The sequence below is a fragment of the Lissotriton helveticus genome, chromosome 4_1 (genome assembly GCF_964261635.1).
Source record: "Lissotriton helveticus chromosome 4_1, aLisHel1.1, whole genome shotgun sequence".
In the NCBI taxonomy this organism is placed as follows: domain Eukaryota; kingdom Metazoa; phylum Chordata; class Amphibia; order Caudata; family Salamandridae; genus Lissotriton; species Lissotriton helveticus.
This window is the reverse complement of record NC_136063.1, coordinates 1093594728-1093617283: the sequence shown is the minus strand read 5'-3', so window position 1 is coordinate 1093617283 and position 22556 is coordinate 1093594728. Positions and strand designations below refer to the sequence as shown.

At 42.6% G+C, this 22556-nt stretch overlaps 1 protein-coding gene across 1 annotated transcript in view; it reads left to right on the top strand.

Annotated features, from left to right (window-relative positions):
- Positions 1-22556, top strand: part of GABBR2 (gamma-aminobutyric acid type B receptor subunit 2) — a 1581022-nt gene that overhangs the window by 981665 nt on the left and 576801 nt on the right. Inside the window, exon 8 of the mRNA XM_078686234.1 lies at positions 21810-21870. Coding sequence (XP_078542360.1) covers positions 21810-21870 — 61 coding nt within the window. The remainder of the gene's footprint in view (positions 1-21809; positions 21871-22556) is intronic.

The window sequence follows — 22556 nt, the reverse complement described above, 5'->3', positions numbered from 1 at the left end:
AATAATATCCGCAATCAGCAGTGGTCAACATGTTTCTGCATTTGAAGAAAAGAGTTTCCATGCATTCTTCAGGACCAGTTCTTTAAAAACTACTGCTTTTGGTGAAAAGATAATAATTAAAAGATGTCACCTGAAATAGTCCAGGTTATGTGCTCAACCATGTACTGTTTCTGCACCGCATCATGAGCATTAGATCCACAAGGACAAACAAAGACAAACAAAACACCAGAACATGAATGTTTCATATCCCCACGGTTTTCTGATAATTTATCAAGTTAAACCTTAATTTCATAGCACCACAGTCGCACATGCTAGGAAATAAGTTCCATTCTGAACACTCACCCATAAACGATGGTTGAGGAGCTTCACCCCACCTGCCTACTGCTCAGGTTTGAGGAGCACCGCTCTAAAGTGGAAAAAATTAAATTGAAAGAAAAGAGGCAACCAAGGCTCAGTTAAAATTATCCATGAAGTGGTATATGGATAGCTTATGAACAATTACTGTCTCCATCCACACTACAGAATCAGATCATCCTGCACTCAGCTTTAAAAGATGGTCGACATGATATCCTGCATGTTGCAAAGCTCAATATGTGATATTGCACACGCAGAATACCACATCAATTAGGGCAAAGCCTGGTGATACCCGTCTATGTTGTTATAAATATGCAATGTTACCTCATTGTGTCAAATTGTTTGAGACGGTAAATTCACATTAGGTGATACAAAGAAAGCTCCAAGTCCTAACGTCTTTGTAAAGACCCGTTAGCCACCAATAAAATATCACGTAGGTTTTGGCAGAGTTTAGTACAACCCGTCTATACTAAGCCCTATCGTTTTTGAGCGCGTATAGATGCGAGGGTGTCCTGCGGACAGCTTACCTATCCGTTGATGTCTCACGACAGTCATCCGAGCTGTCTGGGGGGGCACCGGTTATGGGGTTCGCGCAGTGTTTTAGCGATCGTTTCCGGAAGTGGAATCACGTGACCGGCTGTAGTCACGTGATCACTGTGTATGTCGGGAATTGTGGTTCGGAACACGTATTGTTGAAGTTTGTACAAACAACATGCGATAAAGTCCGATTTCTGATATTAAATATAATCGTACCCAATGTACAGACAATTTAATGCTTGTTACTGCGTATTTTTTATTTTATAAGGACGAAAACTCTTGTACTGAAAAAATTAAATTTTTATATAAACACAACAGAGTCAACTAAATGGTCAGTGTGTATGTGTGGGTAAATGTCCATATAGGAAACCAAAAACAAGGCACGTTTTTTGGCGGCAGTAGGACAATGGATTATGTATAAACACACCAGAGTAGTCAGTATGTGTATGTTGGTAAATATGTTGGTAAATATCCCTGCAGGAAACAGGAGGCACGTTATTCAGCTGTGGATCTATAGTATGACAATGGACTAAAGTATGATATTAAAGAGACATCCACGGTATAGGTTCATTGAGTCCAACCTTGTCACTGTTTAGTCGATAGACCCATTTCTGTTCGATTTTGAACAGAAAACGTCCAACATCAGGGCAAAATTCAGGGATCTTTGGTTGTTCTAAAACAGTCCAATAGAAATCATTAGGGCTGTGTCCTTTTTCTAAGAAATGTGCAGTTAGACGGGTGGCTTGTTTACGGCATCGCACTGTGCTTTTATGCTCTTGTATTCTTGTCCGCACCTTCCTGGTTGTCATGCCAACGTATCGAAGTTGGCAAGGACACGTTATCAAATAAATCAGGTTACTGCTGTTGCAATTCGTAAACCTGATTTGTGTCCATGGTCTTGTTGTCCCTATATCTATGCTGGTTGATTTGCAGGTTTGGGGACACACTGAACAAGCCCCGCAGGGATGGTGACCTTGGACAGGTGGCAAGTCCCACAGTGTGCCCACTTGTCTGGGTTCTTTGTTACGAGGACGTGTGTGGACTAACTGGTCCTTGAGGTTTTGTCCTCTTTTGAAGGCAAAAAGTGGCAAAGGAATATCATCACCCCCAGTTTTTAGGATCGACCAGTGTTTTTTCACAATCTTTTGTACTTGGTTGGATCTGCTGTTGAATGTGTTAACAAAGGTGATGCGGTTGGTTTTTTCTTTGGGAAGATGTATCTCTAACAGAGCTTCCCTGTTATTATTTGATGCCCTCTTTTTGGACTGCCGAATGATTTTCTTTGGATAGTTTTTTGCACTGAGTTGTTGTTCTAGATTTATCGAGTGGATCTTAAAGGCCTCTTTATTGGAACAGTTCCTTTGCACTCTAAGAAACTGGCCAAAAGGTAAATTGTTTCTTAGGGCCCGAGGATGACAACTATCATATCTCAGAAGAGCATTCCTGGCCATAGGCTTGCGATAAAGTTCAGATTCAAGGCCATTGGTAGTCGCATGAGCTTTGCAACATGCAGGATATCATGTCGACCATCTTTTAAAGCTGAGTGCAGGATGATCTGATTCTGTAGTGTGGATGGAGACAGTAATTGTTCATAAGCTATCCATATACCACTTCATGGATAATTTTAACTGAGCCTTGGTTGCCTCTTTTCTTTCAATTTAATTTTTTCCACTTTAGAGCGGTGCTCCTCAAACCTGAGCAGTAGCCAGGTGGGGTGAAGCTCCTCAACCATCGTTTATGGGTGAGTGTTCAGAATGGAACTTATTTCCTAGCATGTGCGACTGTGGTGCTATGAAATTAAGGTTTAACTTGATAAATTATCAGAAAACCGTGGGGATATGAAACATTCATGTTCTGGTGTTTTGTTTGTCTTTGTTTGTCCTTGTGGATCTAATGCTCATGATGCGGTGCAGAAACAGTACATGGTTGAGCACATAACCTGGACTATTTCAGGTGACATCTTTTAATTATTATCTTTTCACCAAAAGCAGTAGTTTTTAAAGAACTGGTCCTGAAGAATGCATGGAAACTCTTTTCTTCAAATGCAGAAACATGTTGACCACTGCTGATTGCGGATATTATTTCAGACCCGCATTTGCACTTGTTTTAGCCTTAGGGACTGGGAGACACTAATAAACTGTTGTTTTCTACCCGGTTCACCTAATTTTATAATCACTCACTGTATCACTTTACACTGCTTTTCTTCAGTTGCCACCTCAACACCTAATAATCATACAATACTCTCCTCTCACATTTTGGTTTCGGTCACGGTAACATCTGGCCGGCCGTTTTGTTTTGTCTCCTGGACGAGGAGAACCCAAATGATGCAAAAGAGGGCAGTACAGTGTGGCTTCTGATGGGAATTTTTCCATATGTCCTTGAGCCTTTACTCGGCCATCAGTACATATTAGTCTGCATGGTGTGTTCCCACGGGTGTTATTTGTATCGCATCTACGTTGTGATTCCTGGTGAATAACTTACTTGCTTGACCACCAGGTACAATTTTGTGTTTTGATATTGTGTGTGGGGCGTGTACCTGGGTAGTCATTAAACCTGCCCTTAGACCCTCTTTTCTATCGTTGTTGTGTACATACTGATACTCAACAGACTTCTCCATGTATGTGGGCCCAGTCTGCAGGGGTCAGACGCTCCTCTGTCTGCCGTCACTCCTCCACCCTAAGTGGCTTGCCTTGTCTATCCACCTGCAGCCATCTATATAAGTGGGTTACAAACTCGCGCCCCCGCCATTGTAATCATTATGACTAATGTGTGCGTATGTTCCGGGGCCTCCGGGAATGTTGGCCAAAGCTGTTGGGCCGTGGCTGTCATTTTTGCGTACTGTAGTAATTGCCCCTCACCCAGCGCAAATGTTTCTATTGCATCCTGGTATGTTATAAACCTGCCCTCAGGATATAAATCCAACAGCATTAAAAATCTCCCTTCTTTCCATTTTTCGACTGACATTGTCTGCACTATCTGGGCAAACTGAGGTATAGTCCATGTGTCTAATTCTGGCGCATAGGGTGCTTTTTTAATTACTGTCCATATCACCCATTCCCATATCCTGGCCATTAGCCGAATTGGAGGAGGGAGCGATTCTTGAAGTCCCCTGCCTTTCATGAGCAGTATCCCCAGTTGCTGCCCCGCAGATTCCGGAAAACAAGGTTCTCTCCCAGTTAGGGCATGTGTCTAACCATTGTATTGCATGTTGTAGCTGCGATGACCGGTAGTATAACTCAAAATCTGGTACCTCCAGTCACATTTTATCCCATGGTCGTTTTATTGTATCCAGGCTCACCCTGCATTGTTTCCCGTTCCAGGGTAACTGTCAGCAGAGCATCTCGTTCTTTGAAAATCCTGTATGGTAGTTCATAAAAAGACACCTGCATGACGTAGAGACATCTTGGCAATACCACCATTTTGATCAGGGCTACTTTACCCATTATGGGACAATTTCAGTGTATTCCAGAACCTGATGGACCCCTGCAACCCCTTTACTATCCTTCCCATATTCAGTTCATAGAAACGGTCTTCCTCTCGGAATATATATGTTTACCCAGGTATCGGATACTGCCCATTGTCCATTGGGACCTCTAGCCGTGGGAGCTGAGATAGTGTGAGTCCACCTAGTCTGCCCACCGGGTACAATTGGGATTTATATTTACTTATTTTGAGTCCCGACACCCCCAAACTTTTCCAGCTCTGTCATTAACATCGGCCTGCTCAGATATACTAGGGCATCGTCTGCGTATAGAGAGACCACATGCTCCGACTCACCCATAGTTATGCCCCATCCTTTCAACGCTTCTCTCAAGTGGCATGCCAGTGGCTCTATTGCTATAGCAAATAACAGCAGGGAGAGCGGGCATCCCTGACGCATTTCTCTTTGGAGATTCATGCTCCCCGAAACATATATCCCCGTTTGCACCCTGTCTGTTGGGTTTGTGTAAAAAAAAATGTACCCACTCAATAAATAGGGAGCCCAGACCCATTTTATGCAGCACCTGCCAAATGTATTTCCACCTCCCAGAGTCGAAGGCTTGCTCAATGTCCAAGAAGGCCAGAGGCTTTTCTTCCTTAATTGGTTCTAGGGACTGCATGACATGCGCAAGTCTGTGGATATTCCTGAGGATGTTCCTGCGGGGTATAAATCCTGACGAATTTTCATAGATGAGCTGGGGGAGATATGACAGTGACCTATCTGCTAATACAGCACTTAGGAGGTTGAGGTCAACATTTAGTATGGAAAGAGGCCTGTATGAGCTTGGCCATGTCAGGTCCTTCCCAGGTTTGGGCACTACCACTATGAGTGCCTCCCACATTGTCTGCGGCAATTCTTTCCTCTCCCAGGTCTCCGTAAGCACCTCTGTCAACCTATCTGTGACCAACCCAGGGTATTGCTTATAAAATCCATTATCAATTCTATCGGTGCTCGGGGACTTAGCTGGTTTCATTTTCATTATTGCAGCTATTAGTTCGTCTTGGTCATCGGAGTGCAGAGGGCCTCTTGGGCCTCTGAATCAAATCTGGTATCTCTATCTCATCTAGATAGGCTGCTATATTCAAAGTGTACGTGGCGTTCTGGGGTTCTGTGTATACCTCTTTTAGATATACTGCGAACACTGCATTAATTTTGTGTGGTGTGTAAGCGAGTTTACCCTTTCTATCACATATCTCAAGTATTGGCCTTGGTTGTGTTTCCATTCTGATCAGGCGTGCCAGTAGGCAACCAGATTTGTCTCCCTCAATGTATCACCGTCTTCTATTCTTATTTTTACCATATTTGTCCATTCTGTTCTATACTTCCCCCACCTTCTGAGATTGCGCTGCCCAGCCCTGGGGGCCCAGGCATTCTGCAGGAAGTGCTGCCTTCAGTTTGGACAATTCACACTCCTTCCTATTTAGGTCCAGCTCAATTGCTCTTTTTACCCCCACCTCTAAGGACATACATATCCCCCGTAGAACCACTTTTATGGTGTCCCATTCTGTGGCTCTGCTGCCTGCTGTCTGCCAGTTTGTTTTGAAGTACTGTTTAAGCTCAGCCTCTACTGTAGCCCTATATACCTGATCGGTAGGCACTTCTGCGTTTATACTCCATAGTGTTATTTAAGGTATAGGCCTATGCAAAGCGTACACTATCAATAGTGGGGAGTGGTCTGAAAGATACTGAGCCAGGTATTGTGCGTCAACTATTCTATGGGTGGCCGTCACCTGTATAAAAAAAAATCTAGGCAGCTGTGTCTGTTCGTTGCCGGTGTATGGCAAGAATAGGCTAGTTTGTGCGGGTTACGGTGTCACCAGTTATCTATGAGGTCCAGGTTGATCTGCATCTGGCATAGTGCCTCTCTTGTCTTGAGTTCGGTATCCGTTTTTGGGGGGTATCTCTCCATTATCCGGTTTAATATACGTTTATAATCCCCAGCCATTATGAGTTCCATTTCTGGCATAAGGTGGGCATATGTGAGGGCTGTCACCAGGAAGTCCTCGTCATCATTATTTGGGGCATATATATTTAATATGCACATACTATGGCCATCTAAGCTTCCTTCCACCAATACATATCAACCGTTTAAGTCCAAGCATGTCCGCTCAGGTTTAAAGGGGACTCCTGATGCTACCAATACAAACGTGCCTCTGGCATAGCCGGAATAAGATGTTGCAAAGATCTGACCCCGCCACCTCCTTTGGACATACTTCAGGCTCCCACCCCTCAAACGTGTTTCTTGAAGAAATGCTATGGAGTTCCATATCTTCGCAGATATGCTGCAACTCGGTTATTTAACAAAGTTGTTCGCCCCCGGACATCCCATGTTACAAAGTTGTTCGCCCCCGGACATCCCATGTTACAAATTTGTATTCTTGTTCAGCACCCCTCAAGTCACAAGAGTTATCGCAAGGACGCCATTGAGTGTCCAGGGATGGCTCCCTTCTTTGAATGAATCCAGCATTGTCACTGTCATGTTCCTTCCACTCCATATTGTACCCCCCCTTTATTCATGGTTTGTAACCCTATACTGCAAATAAAACACCCTTGTGGCTCCCCTTCCCCCCTCCCACGGGCAGTAGTCCCTCATCCCACTAGCTCAACAGTTGGACTAAGGACAGGTAGCTCTACCCGAGTACTGTACTATCCCTCTCCCTCCCTAGTGTACACTCCCTATCCCTACAACAGTTCAACTAAGTAGGCCCCAGTTGTGTGGCCAGTCCACCAGATTCAGTGCTAACCTTCAAGTCTGTGTCTTGGGCTCAGCAGAAACACTCTAGTGTGGCGGCTGGACTGTCCTGTTCGGTTCATTGTGGCGAACTCTGCCTTTTCAGCTCTTTTTCTTTTCCCCCCTCTCCCTTTTGATACAAGGGGATTTGCTGCCTTCATTATATATGTGGGATGTACTGACCCAACCACATCTGTTGTCCCCAGGTAAGTCTACTCACAATCTCCTGTGGTGCCTAGGCACATCCTATGCAGCACTGCCGGTTCACCTTTCATTAGGATTCAGAGGTCTCTTCCACCAAGCAAAGTGGGGAGTGCTGGTTTTCCAGTGTTATCGTTGGCATCTCTGCCTGTAATGTACTATCAGCTTCCACCAGTATATGCCTTGTGATCTGTGTTTCTTGTGAGCTTGGTCTCCTGTCTTTTATACCTTGAAGCAGACTTTGTTGTCTTCTGTTCCACCTGCGTTGCTTGCCTCATTCCTGGGTCTGTTCCGATCCACCCAGGCCTAGGGAGTCCATCCAGTCCAATGATTCCTGAGGAGTTTCGTAGAAATGGACCCTGCCATCATATTGTACCCGCAACCTTGCAGGGAATATTAGACTTTAATGTTTTGATCCCACGTTGTTTGACCCCTAGTAATCCATTATGGAGACCTTGTACTTTCCTGGCGTAGTCTGGATATATTTGGATTGTGCGGTCTTCGTATTTAGGAGGGCCATGAGCTCGAATGTTCTGCAGGATTGTTTCCCTGTAATTTAACAGGTGTGCTATCAGGGCTTTGGGTGGCGATCCAAGGCGTGGAGGAGGGCCCTGCGCCCAATGCACTCTTTCTATAGAGAAAAATTAGAAAGCCTGACACTGGCAAAAGCTGTTGCTATCCAGACTTCCAGGAATAAGTCTGAGGCCGGCACCCCGCCTTTTCAGGAACGCCTATAAATCAAGGATTATTCCTTCGGGACCTCCCTTCTGTGTCTTCCACTCTGTCCTCCATGCAATTTGACTGGGCCTGGAAGGTAGTCACAGTATTGCAAAACCTCTGGACTTCATTGCGTAGTGTCAGAACCTCTTCTTCCGTGTTTGTTACTCTTTCTGCAACCTTGAGGAGGTCCAGGCTAAGATAATTAATGTCCATTGCCATGTGGTCCATCTTAGTCTCTAAGGCCACTCTAGAGTCTCTGATAGCCTCCAGTATGTCTGCCTTATCTTGCATCTGAGCACTTTGGTGAGCTGGGTCCACCTTGCTATTTCTTGCCTGTTCAGGCGGTCCAGGGCAAGGGACTGTGTATTGGACGATTTTATTAGCCTGCGTGCCTCTCTTAGGCTTATCTTTGACCATCTTCTAGCAATGCTTTGTGTTCTTTTTAGCCTTTGTTTCTTTCTTCAGGGGAATGTCGCTGTATATTCTTGTGTAGTGTAGTTTTCTACATTTTTGGGATGGGGCACCTAGCGCCCCCTTGGTATCTCTCCTTTTAAGCACTATCAATTAGTCAGTCCACCGGTATCATCATTAACTGTGATAGATCCCATTAGAAGTTTGGCGTCTTTCTCAAAAACAAAAGCCTTAGCTGTCTCCTTCAAACTTGGAACAGCCTCATTATTTTAAGTATCAGATTCAACAAACATTTAAACCCCGTTTTCTTGGGAACTTTTCCTTACAGAAAGTGCTTGTTGCCTGGAAGAACGCCTTGGAGGGGGGAGGGTTCCAAGAGTATCGCTCCAGTCACTATCCCACTCCAAGTGGGAGCTATGGGGGATGTTAGTTATGCCGTCTGTTTGCTTGGGGTGGGTTTTAGTATCCATGTCTTTCACCCTGATTTTCCTCTTAGGCCTGCTTGTGGAAGCAAGTACACTCACTGAGGTCTAAATGGTGTCATTCGCCTCCGGTGCATCTCAGTGTTTCATCTGCAAGGGGTGGCAGCAGCTCCTGTCCCCCAGGACAGCCCCTGCCGCTGAGTCTTCAAAGGCTCCTCCTGTCCCCACTGTACTGGAGTTTTTCTCAGTGGCCTGAGATGCCCTTCTCCAGTCCCACTTACTTCCTCACAGTCATCGGTTATGGGCCAGTCACTCAACCATTTGATTTGCCAATTCATTTTGCTGATGCGGTTCTGCATTTGGCAAAAGAAATGCTTTTTGCTTATGCAGACATCTTTAAAAGTTAAAAAGCCGACAATATTTGAGCAGTAAATGTACAAAATACCAAAAAGCAATGAGAAAAGAGTGGCTCCGCAGCAAATCAATTGCTGTTAAAAAATATGTGACAAAGAGCAATGGGTGACAGAAACTCAAGGTCGCTAAACAGCATTTGCAACGGGAAGTAGGGAGTCCTTTGAAAATACAGATTTGGGATATTAAGCAACCTAATGGGCATAACCAGTGGAGTACTCGAAGGGGTAAGCCACACTTCTGGGAAAGAGCAAGGCAACACATGCAGTCCCATGGAATCCTAAAATCAAGAAAAACGTGTCCCCTAAATGGATGCATCTGAAGCATACGTGCCATCCAAACAAAACAATGGTAATGAATCATTTCCCCAGGACAGGGACACACAGAAGAAGAAGAAAAAAGGAAAGCCATTGAATAAGAAGCAAGAACATGAGATTGACAAGAAGGCCAACCGATAATACGCAATTGACTCAGAGCCCGCAGTGGGTATGGCCACTGGTGACATTAGGACTAAGACATGAGGCAGACCTAAAACTGGAAATCAAGAGGGCGAAAGAAGGGAATGAGATCTGTGTGGGAAGGTTGTGTGCCCTGTGTGAGGGCCGAGGATATGGGCATGTAGATGCTAACATGCCAGTATTGCTGAGTGCTTGTTGTGAGTGTGCCATCCTGTGTACTCCATTCTCAAGAGGCATTCTGAGCGTACAATGATGAGATGTCGAAGACAGCTTTACGGACCACGGTTCCTCTTTGCCACTGCATTCTCATGTTGTTTTTCTTACAATGTTAATATGTTAACAAACCAAGGAACTAGTAATCGGAATACTTGCTAGTTAGAATCATGGAGGAACCTTTCTGGGACCTTTCTCTCATCGGATATATCAAAAGGCGGAAACGTGGCACAATTATTGACAAGCATCTAGCTGCACAATCCGCTGCTGGGGTCCTAAGCATCACATTAGCATAGGCACACTTACAGTTTGTTCCTTTTACAATCACATATGTTTGCAAGCTGCCACCGTCTCAAATGAAAAACTAGGTTTAATTTGTATATCATTTGAATTCTGAGATTAGGAAAGGAAAATCTGTCTGTAAATGTGAGAAAGTAATGTACTGTTCCACAGGTTTTTCTTTAATTGACTAAACTCTCTGGGGCAGATTTGCTAACATTTCACGCTACGCAGTGAAGCAAGGCAACTTGCTACACCGCCTTGCATGTAATGTATTGTAAGGTGGACTTGTAGAGTGCTGCTAGTCACCTGTGGGGGTATCCAGGCATGAAAGGTAGGCATTAGAAATGGGCCACAGTTGCAAAGGTATGGTGCATTTCTGCTGCATCCTTGCACTGGCACCAGGACCGGACTGGCCATAACAGGCATCGGGCGTATCTCCGGGAGGCTGGAAGGATGGGGGGGTGATTTTGGTACTGGGGGCCACATTTGCAGCAGTGCTTTTATATCTGGCCCGAGTAACAAAAGCAGCAGGGGAGCTGGTCGGTCAAAATTGCTAGAGCTGGTTTGGGTTCCCAGTCTGGCCCTGACTGGCACACTGCGCAAGGGTGCCTGAGTTATGAGCAGGATTGTTCTTACGGGAATTTTTCTTTTCTTTGTGAGATGTGCAATGCATCAGACAGAGAAAAAAGAATTAATAAGGAGAAATAAAGATATTCCTACTCGTTACTCCTTGTTCTGCAAGGCATATCATTTTGATGCAATCCCATGCTACAACACTTTTGTATATTTGAGAATGGCCCAAAACCATGGCTGGATGCATGTGAATGGCCCACTCCAGCCACGGAACACTTCCCTGCTGCAAGGTAATGCAAGGCAGCGAAATGCGCTGCCCTGCGTTACCTTGGATTTAGTAACCCGCACAGAGCCATGCAAGCAAACCCCAGTTAAGGGTTCACATTACCTTGAGTGACTCAAGGGGCAATGCAAGCCATTAGTAAATCTGGTCGTGTGTGTCATTTTCACAGCTTCTGGAAACCAAGGCTGGGATTTATGGAAAGAATAATTAGAAAGTGGCTAGGTTGGCACAGAACTACAGATTTGTCGACTGAGAATGTCTGCTTAGAGTGCGAGGGATGAATTATGTTTAGGAAAGAAGGAAGATTACACTGCATCTGTTTCAAAAACTCCTAAGGCAGAACAGGGAAGCAGCACGACACTGAGCTTGCCTCCAGCGGTACCACCTGGCGATTGGCCAAGACTCACTTCAATAAGCACATGCCCTTCTTGATCCAAGCCTTGCTGTTGATAGGTTAAACGTGTTCATTGGTGTCTGAACACGCTTGGCATCCTCATCAGAACCTTTAAGTGAAGTTCTCAATGCACGTAATGATGAGTGCTTTGAAGCATTCCAGTCACTGATTACACCTGCAAGAAGGCTCAGTGGGTTACATTCTTACTGATAAAGTCCTTTTTGAGGAGCAGGTCATTAGTTCAAATCCCAGCAAGACCAACTCAGCCTTCAATTCCTTCTGAGGTAAAATAAATAAAGAACCATTAAAGTCAATAGAAGTGACATGTTATTTACAACACTCAAACTTTGCAATTACTGCCATATGAAGCACTATAAAAAAACAACTTATCAGGACTCGCGTTTTGTGGGATACATTGTATTGCAACATTTATATAGCGCTCACTAGCCCTATGTTGGGTTCTGAAGTGGTTACATACATGGATAGGATGCTACACTGCGAAGGATGTGTGTGGTTGGAAGGATGTTGTCCTGTTTTGATCCTATGCTTAAAGTGTTTCCGTAAACACAAGGAACTTGTGCACACGTAATTATATTTAACAGTGTTAATACTGAGAGTATCCCACAAATCACACAATCACACAATATATGATCCAAACGAGGTTATTTTTCTCCTTTTTCAGGTTCATTTAATTTCCAGGTGCCCAGCCAACACGTGTTTAGTCTGGGATTACCCCACGACTTCTTCAGGGCTGGAGTGTATAAATACAATACATTACACAGTAGTATTGGCCTCTATGACTTTACAGTTGATGGCAAACTGCTCATACTGTGACAACTCCACCCGTAGTGACAGCCCTATTCAACCCACATATAAGGGTGTATTCAGGAAAGCAAAGATCCGTGCATCTTGGTTTGCATAATACTTTAGAACTTTCACGGTTATGTATCTCACTGTTTACTTAAATAATCTTCATAATTTAAAAAACTACATTTTCACCGTGATATTGAACTATTTACACTCCTTTACTAATCACATAAGCATCACTTAAAATTGTGGTCACAAGGTGCTTTAAAGATTTATCCTCCTGATATACACATTCAAGTTACCCAGGAAAAAAGAAATGAAAAAAAGAAGAGCAAAGAGATAAAAGCAAGTTAGAGGAGAACATGCACTACACTACAACCTGCTACCAGTCAAATATCTTACCTATCGGACAGATGGCAAAAATATCAGGAAACCTATGGATAAGGGAAACGGAGCTTCATCAGTATCCAGGTGCATAAGCACTCTGCATGCTATAGAGTGTACAAGATGACTTCGAACAGTAATCTCACCTCTCAGCCGGTTCTACTTCCGTCCCGGCTGTCAACTCAAACGTAATTCAAATCCAATGGTAGTTAATGGTGGCGACAAATCAATATCCAGAATTGGGGGCACTGAAAATGAACATGGAGCTTGCGTCAAAATACATATCTCATCATAACCTAGGCGGTGTAAGCGTGGTCACCCGTATTTAGCAACCACCTTGTCTATAATCATGCAATTCAATAGTACGTCCAAACAGAGAAAAATCGTCTCTCACTCTAGTAACTATACCGTACGTGTAAGTTCCCATCGGAAATTCTGAACACTTTAAAGGAGAGTCCAGCTGCCCCTGACAGCGTGTCTCCCTATATGGAACCGGCAAATGTAATGCTCTGTTCCCAGTCTATCAACAATTAAAACGGCGTCTGAGTCTCACTATGCCGAGTCGGCAATTTCAATTAGGTCAAAATACAAATTATATCCTTCAGGTTAGTACAAAGCTGAACTGTAGTGCCCCATCCTTGTTAAGAGTTCAATGCTGAACTCTACATCAGTCCCCGCTAGTGAGATCCTCCTCTATACGATCAACCCTCACCAGCGCGAGCTTCTTAAAATACTGGAAAAGTTTACGGTTAAAAAACTGAGTAACAAAAACTATCTCCACTTACCAAGTGTGGCTTCCTGTGTCCCCGTGTAAGTATAACCATCTCGCGATGTGCTTGCTAAATCTGCAACTGCACGTGTATCGGGAGTGGGGTTCCTGATATCCAAGAACAAAATACTGTGAGGCCTACCCCTCCCATAGGATAACATTAGGAATTCCTTTTTACATTTAATACGCTGTAATTTTCAATAGGGAGCAGGGGGCTATGTCATTTTTGGTGTCTTTGGCATTGTAATGAAAACTCTTTTTAATGGTAAAGTACCCTATTATTATTACAAATGTGAAAATAACACTTTTAGAAAGTTGGTATTTTTCTGCCCATTGTCCTTTTGTGCCCGCAGCCTGTCTTGGATCACATGGCTGGGTGTAACTGAAAGTTAAACTTTGTGGATTCCTCCGAGACAGCCACTAAAAAGAGGGATTAGGTGTGCCTGAATGGGCCATCTGCTGGCAGGGTGGGAGGGTGGACAGCTGAGCACAGCCCTTCTTGCAACTGAATAGGAAGTGCTCTACCTTTACACAGAGGATATATCAGCTCCACATCTAAGTTTGATGTTTCCAGATACAACAGCTGTCCTAGATGTCAAGCCTCAAATGCTAATTTGCTTCAAATGTTATGGTCATGTCCAAAAATAGCACATTATTGGACAACAGTACAAACCAGACCAAATGCGGTCGCTCCTGGGGGAGGAGGAGACTCACTAGAATGTTGTATATTGGGATTAAACCCCAGATGGAGGAAAGGTAGCCCTACAAATAAATTTGCAAATATGGCATTATTGTTGGCTAAACAAACAATAACAATGTGCTGGAAGGTTGACGAAACTGCCCACAGTACTGGACTGGTATAATGAAGTAGTCCGATGGGATAGAGCCGAAAGTGCAGAAAACAAACGTGAAGAACAGAGAGGATTACGGAAAAAGCCTATCTCACTAGAATGGAATGGAATGCTTGAAGAATTTATAACGACTGAGTCACAGATAAATTAGGAAAGATGTAGTTGTACCTTTACTAAGAACGGGTATTCAATATAAAAGCTGTGAACAGGTTACTACTTTACTGTGTCGTACTAAAGGAGCCTGATCATAGGTATGTGCTTAATGTCTATAACTGTATTATAATGTAATGCTACCAAAAACAGATAATTGCTACAAAGAGCTGTGCCTGGGAAAAGGGGAGGGGGTGGGACATAATTGGATTGTTAAAGTTAAAAGGGTGGGGGGAAATGATTAGCCTATTATACTTATTATGTTAAAATACATAGATTGAGACACCGGATATCTCACAAACAATGTTCGAAAGTGAAAGAAAGAAAGACCATGTAACTTATTGGCGGACATTATCACTGCTGAATCGTACTGCTCATATATACATGTCTATGATTACTTAATTGAACTCCAAATGCTGAATGGATATAATATATGTTGTAAAGATCCCGCCACTGGTTATTCTAAGAAAATTAATAAAATATGTTTAAAAAAATATATATATATCAGCTCCACATTGCCACTGCAACCAGTTTAGAGCCAGGACAGAGGAGTCAGGAAAATCCATGCACTTCAAAGCCACTGTCTAAAAGCTTCTCTCATCTTTCAGAAGGAGGGCAACAGGTATAAAATTAAGTACTCAGACACCAGCTCTTCATTACACTTTTGGACCTATGGATACTCTTCCAGGAAGAAAGACTGCTGTGCTGCAGAAAGGGCTGTCACTCTGCTGGACTACTAACCTGCTGCTGCCTTTCTGCCTGCAGGCCTCTTGCCTGGGGCAGAAGGACTTGCAACTTTGCAACTTTAACCCTGGACCGCCAGATTGACTCCAAATAAATAGTTAGATGGCCTCCTGATCTGAACCTCAGGGACACTAAAGGATCCATTTCACCTTGGATCCAAACCTGACCCTTGAAGTGGTGCCCACAGTGCTGAACTCCAGAAAGTTGTGATGAAGGTGACCAGATAGCTAACATCTAAAAGCAGGTACTTGGGAAGGTTTTGGTAAAAAGCTGCTCAGAGAACCAGGAAGAGACCAGGATCAACATACTCACATATCGGGCTGAGGTGCATCGCCTGTCGGATTGACTTCACAACTTCTCCCCTACGTTCTTCTCCACATTAGCAAATTCTGTTCAGCAGTCCTTTGTCATTGGGGTATCCGGCCTCATGGAACGATCTTAGGCTATAGCATTCTGCCTCATCCAACTTCACCTTCTCAGAACATTTTTTCTCACAATGTCTTCTAAGTCTGCAGGTCGCTGACGAGGCCCAGTCTACTACGTGTATCCGAACCACGTTCCATCGTGGTCAGACATATTTTTTTACCTTTGCCTGGTCTCGCACAACTAGATGTTCACAAGTTGGCACTTTGAACTTTTAGGCGCTAGTTATTCCTAAAAACATTAAGAATTCATAACTTTAGTTCTACTTATTGGATTTTTGTCGTTTTGGTGTCAACAATGTATCAAACTGTACTATATTCTTCTAAATTGGTGTGGGATTTCTCTTGTGTTGTATTTTCACTTTATTACTGTTTGTGCACTGCATAAATAATATGACCTCTAAGTTGAGCCATACTGCTTTTTGTGCCAAGCTACCCAGGGTTTAGCACATATTAATGTAGTGACTTTTTATGGATCACCCTGCAAGGGATTGTGGCTGTTGCTTGACCAGGGTTCACACCAGTCAATTAACAACCCAATTTCATACAGTGAGCTTGTTCAATACTTACTGGTTCAATGATCCTAATTTCAGAGAATGTGTGAGCAAAACAATGTTGGAAAGAAAACGTGTGCTACAGTGAGCCATGTAGGAAAGACAGTGGTCCTTTCATACAACTACAGATTGATTTTGTACAGGTGCCACAGTGTAATGGTGTGAAATACATATTGTTTACCATGTGTCTGTTTTGAAAGTGGTGATGCGTCTCTAACAAAGAGGAGTGATGCACTTAATCTGTAAAATTATTATTGAAGGACTTGATCAATAGCTTTGAATTGCCAACTTCAATTGAGTCAGACAAGGGGATACACTTAAAAAAGAAATCATGAGAGTTAGTGTGCAGCATTGAGTAATGATCAGAAGTTTCATTGCATTCAGAAGCATCAAGAGTAGTGGCGAGATATCATACTACACTTAAGAGCAAGCTTTCGAAAGTGTGTGCCCCAATGTCTTTGAAATGTCCAGATGCACTTCCTTTGAAGTTGCTAAGAATGACATGTACTTCGAATAGGGAAACAGGATTGAGTGCCCATGAAGTTCTCATAGGACTAGCTATGAGACTGCCCAAAATCCTATCTTCAGGTTGAATAATTGTACTGATGATTTGATCATGGATTATTGCAATCTCATAGCTGATACAATATTCTCTATCTCTCATCATGTGTACAACTTCTGCATTTACACAGTTATGTTATGATCTAGAACCAGAGGATTGGGTGACTGATAAAGAAACATATAAGGAGAAACAGCCTCAAAGAGTCTTGGAAGTCCCCTACCAAGTGATCTTGGTGACAAATACAACTGTAATGTGTTAAGATTTGCCTTATTACATCAACAAAAACTATGTGCTGCTCTTCAGACTATGAAACAAGTTGTTGAATCACAAAAGCAAAAGCCAATTTGATATGTGATCCAGATGGGGAGTGAAGAAAAAACTTGAGCATACTAAAATGAAACAAACCAAGAAAATTAAAGCTTATCTGTCTGAAAGCAAGACAGAGAAAAATACAGCAGTAAAGAAGATCCTGAACAAAGTGGTGCAAAATCAGCATAACCAGTCAAAGGATAGATTGACAAAGAGACTAAAGTGAATATTGGAGAATGATCAGAGGGGGCACAGTGATGCAACAAAAAATCAACATGAAAGAGAGTTCCAAACAAAAAGTACACAACTCCTGAATGGGTGTATTTGACAAAGATTGAACTGTATGAAATAGACATTGATTCTGAAGTTGTTTGATTTTTGTTTGGAGATTCTCCGGAACCCTATGAAATAGTAAATGCATTGGGAAATGATCAATACTGAATAATTTCCCTGATAAAGAATTGACCTGTGGTCTGAATTACACAAAAACTATTTTTTTGTGGAAGCGAACTACTATTTGCCTGTATTACTGATTAGTCTTTGAAACTTTGCTATTATGAAATTGAAGATTCAATTTTGAAAGGACTATTTAAACAAATTATGGAAATACCTTCTAAAAAAGAGCAGTTTAGCATGGCTTTTCGAAAGATTTTAATCATTCTTATTTCAATTGCATTTATTAGTGTGTAAGAGTGTAAATATCCTCCTACTGGGTATATTTCCAAACACTCCACATAACGCAATATTTTGGAATACTAAAAAACATCATATTTTAGAACAAAGAATAGTTATGATAAAGATTTTGGAGAGAATTCTTATATAGATTTGTTGAAGAATTATAGAGGCATACTGAATTTGCCCCTGATTGTTACGTTTGTACTCACTTACCAACATCTGTTTCAGAAGGTAGTACATGCAATTACCATTAACATATGGATTGACAATTTTAGTTTATTATTTCATTATAATGCACCAGAATTATTTAGAAGAGACTAATCTAGATAATAATGTTCCAATAGATTACTTACTTACTATTAAGAGACTTGAAACATCTGCATTTTGTATAAGCTTTATAGAATTTCATACTATTAACACTGAGAGTGCTAATATGCTCAATGTGTGAAAGTTATCTGAAGTACAAAGTAACATTATTAAAGAATATAACAAGGAAAGTTATCATGACAGGTTTGAAAGAAATTAGGTTTGATTTGAAGGAAAAGCTGTGCAGTTATTTTGTATTAGGACTTATTCTTATTAATGTGCCTATTACTTTATGTGCAGTGGTTACTTTATTTCTTGAAAGGCATATCGCATTATTGGATGTATTAATTGCATTTGGGTCTGATTATAACTAATTACTTTTTGGAATTATTATTTTGACCTTTAAATAAATTTATAAATTGAGAACTTAATATTCTTAGCCGATCATTTCAGCACACAACTTTCCCTTTGCCACCGGTTGAACTTCCTTAATGTAAATTGAGTTGGAGCTTCTACAGTGTTGAGAGGTAATCTGCCCTTTAGCTAGGAGGAAAACACCCATTTCCAATGAGTTGTTGTGAGTTCTCTTACAGCTCCCTTGTCACCAATGCTATTGTTAATAAGGTAACTATTCAAATGTCTAGCAGAGTCTCATCCCGACGTCTCCATAGTTTCAGGCCGCATGATAGGTCGATTCCTTAGGAAAGGTGCAAATAATTCAAATGTAAACATTACATTTGCTGTTAGATAGAGACCAACTGTAAGAGTGATGGGCATTTTTACTTACAGCACAGCAACCCTCCAGTCAACAAGATACAACATCCCCAATCCCATGAACATCACTGCACAACTTGGTGTGCCCGTGTGAGATCCTCGGTCAGCTGGCCGAAAGCACAAGGGAGCTGGCGGGGATCCAAGGTAGGAGGAAGTGCCCTGTTGGACTGCCCACAGTTGACAAGTCCATAGCCTGTGAGGCCTGCATTGGCAGCACTGCGATTGGTGAGGATGGTGCCCAGCCGGGCGCCTATGGGGAGACCATTTTCTCTATGTAGGCTGCATGCAGCCTACATAGAGAAAAGGCAGAGTGTACATGACTGGTTTGGTCAGCCCCAGAGGGCTGACCTGTCAGGGCCCACAGCATTGAGCATGCCACTCCTCCCCAACCCGCCCACCTGACCGCCCCCAACATGGTATACCCTTCTGCTTTCTCGCAGTGCCAGAAGCAGAAACATAAAATGGTATTTAAAATACCATTTTATGTTTCTGCTTCTCACACTGCGAGAAAGCAGTGAGGCGACGCTCCTCTGCCCCAATGGAGGAGCCGCCCCTGACCTGTACCACTTAAAATGTCCCAATGCATCCTCCAGAATCCCTAGTGGTTTTACTGGGGGATAGCTGCAGTCAGGTGCTGAGACAAGTCGTGGGGTACTCCAGCCGAGCTCTTTCTTAATTCTTTGTTACACTCATATCACTACTGGTTAATTCACATCCTGTTTTGTGTCAATCAAGGCTAGTAGGACTACAGTGTAAATGTGTGATATATGGCATGTCAACACCTAAGAATCAGTAATATTTTCATGAATACAATTATTTTAATAATCAGGTGTTTCCTCGCACTCTAAATTACTCTGCTAAGAAAATTGAAGGTCAGATCTCAGCAAAGGGAATGTTTGACATTGTTCTCTCTGCTCTATGCCTCAAACAAGGCTTCTCCAATAGATTCATCAAATGACAAATGCAATATACAGAGTACTTTGTGCAAAAGGAGAGGGATATTTATTGCAACTTGAAAGGGAATGACATCAACAACACCCAGGGCAGGACCCTCAATTTATGTATGGGTCGCATCAGAGTCCATTCTTGGAGTCATTCGAGCTTATGAGTATGGACTGCTACCAGACTCTTTTCTCTAGTTAAATCTGGCTCGCCTAGTGACCCCGCACAAATGGATATAATGGGAAAGGAAGGAGATGTTATTTTTCTGATTTTTCTTAGATAGTTAAATCTTTCTATCTTGTTGGCAGGGGTTCCAACCAGCTGGAAACATACGATGTTCATCCCGCTATTGAAAAAGCCTTCATTAGATCACAAGCTACCTAAAAAAAATGACTGGCCCACCTCTCTTTTGCTAATCCTGAGGAAACTATTAGAGAAATTCACCAACGGGCAATTGGTTAATTATTTGGAGAAACACAACTTACTGCACTCCTCTCAAACAGGATTTAGGACAGCTCATAGCACAGAGACGTCCTTGCTCACAGTTACTGAAGAGATTCATCATATTGTGGACAAAGAAGGGTCAGCTGCTGTGATCCTGCATGATCTTAGTGGCGCTTGTGACACTGCATCCTACGAGGCCCTGAAAAACAGACTGGCGGTAAGGCACTTCCTTGGTTTACATCATTCTTGGAGGGACATTCATTTCAAATAATATCCCCTCCATTTTCCTCCAGGAAATTGCAGCTTGAGTGTGGGGTCCCTCAGGGTTCTGCTCTGAGACCCACACTCTTTAATATTTATGTGCGACCGCTGGTAGACGTTGTCGAATCATTTGGTTTGTCATTGATGTCCTGTGCTGGCAGCTGATTATATCACTCTCTGCTAATACAAATGACAGCCCCCTTTGTTTTAGAAACTGTGGCCAATTGGATGAGTGTAAACTCTTTAAAATGCAGTGGCAATCAAACAGCATCGTTAATCATTTATAAACAGTGATCCAGCTTGGGTCCTCACTGGTGGCTGGAGACATTAGGGCCACCCCCAGCACTAAGCCTGCTCTAAAGTGTTTGGGAGTATTAATTGATAACTCTTGTCGTTAGAACACCAAATAAAAGCTGTTACATCCTGCTGCTTTGGCCTCCAGAGGAATTTGAAGACATTTCTTTAGGAGTTTCCTCTTCTGATCCAAAAGACAATTGTGAAGGCCATTATCATCTCTTGCCTGGGTGACTGCAATATCGTTTATTTGGGTATTGCTAAGGACAAGCAAATCATCCTTAATGCTGCAGTGAGATTGCTCTGCCATGCGCCTAAATCCATCTTGTTCTCCAAGAAGCTTCACTGTCTACACTGTTAGACTGTGGAAAAACGCATTCAGTACAAGGCCTTGTGTGTCACTCATCGTGCCATGCTCAAAACTGCCCCCCCCCTTTCCTAATTCTTTCACTGTGCCCTCTTGTCCCTCTAGATGCCCGAGATCATCTGATTACACTTTGACAATGTTTCTGCTCTTTGAATTAGTTTGGCCAGGAGGAAGGCCTTTTTGCTTCCTGGTACCCAGCTTATGGGACAATTTGCCAATCAGTATCCAGGATAACACAAACCATGGTGCTTTCAGGAAACAGCTGAAGACTTAGATCTTTGAGTGAAGCCTCTTCTGCAATGCCTGCTGCCCCCTATGGGGGGCGCTGGGACGCCCTGGTGTCGGGCAGCCATGCACGATATATATTCTTTTTAAAACATGTAACGTAACATTACATATCATAACTTCACGTCATGTCATACAAGCACAAGCTCTTTTACAATATTTTTCTGTGGATGCCTTTCACTAGCAGAAACATTTCCAATAATTGAGATTATTTGCATATGCTATACAAGAAAGACAAATTGAGTCAAAGATATACTAATAAACAGATCTAAATTGAATGATGTATATTAATTGCATAAATAACATCCTCATACCTGATTTTTCCAGCCATTTTATATGTTTTGTATTATATTGTGATCTGTCATATTGGCTATTGCTTTTGTTTATCTGCACATTGCAGAATGTTGCATGAGATTTAACATGCATTTCTATTTTTAGGGGCAAGTTATGTTCAGAAATGGAGAACGGATGGGCACCATCAAATTTACGCAGTTTCAAGGTATGGTGCTGATACAACTTTTCTCATTTTATAAAATGTTTTCTGTATGATGAGCCTGTAGTGTGCTGAGCTCCTGGTGTGACCTTGGTAACTGCTGACCCTCAAACTGTGAGGTGTAACTTTTCCACTTGGACAATCTCAACTTGGAAAGACCATCTTTTGGACAGAGGTCCGTTAACCAGCTATTTCAAACACATTATTCTTTGCCTGCTCTTGCTCCGATCATCTGACATTCTTAACCTGCAGCATACTTTACGGTCCCCAGAGGGTTTGGAATTATGAAATGCTATGAATCATTTTGGTCACCGTCTCCTCTGGTTCTGTCGCAAGTCATTTCACAAATCTAAGCTAGAGCTGCAGTTCAGTTTCCTTGGTTGAGGTCTGGAACAGATGAAATATTGTAAAGGAGGTGTACTGCAAAATCCTTCTTTTTTGCACAGAGTCCTGCTAACCAGCCTCCTCTTCTGCAGCTTTAGTTGACCCTGCACACCAAGAGCCAGAGATCATGCTTTTGTCCTCTTTTATACCTTTTTTATGACTCTCAAAGCTTAAACAAAGGCACAAAAAGCTGGTGCCCTCTAAAGTAAGAACAATACGTGCCTTTACAGCTACCTTTTCAAGCTATAGTATATGCAGACCATTCAGACTTAATATGATGGAGACTTAGGGCCTGATTTAGAGTTTGG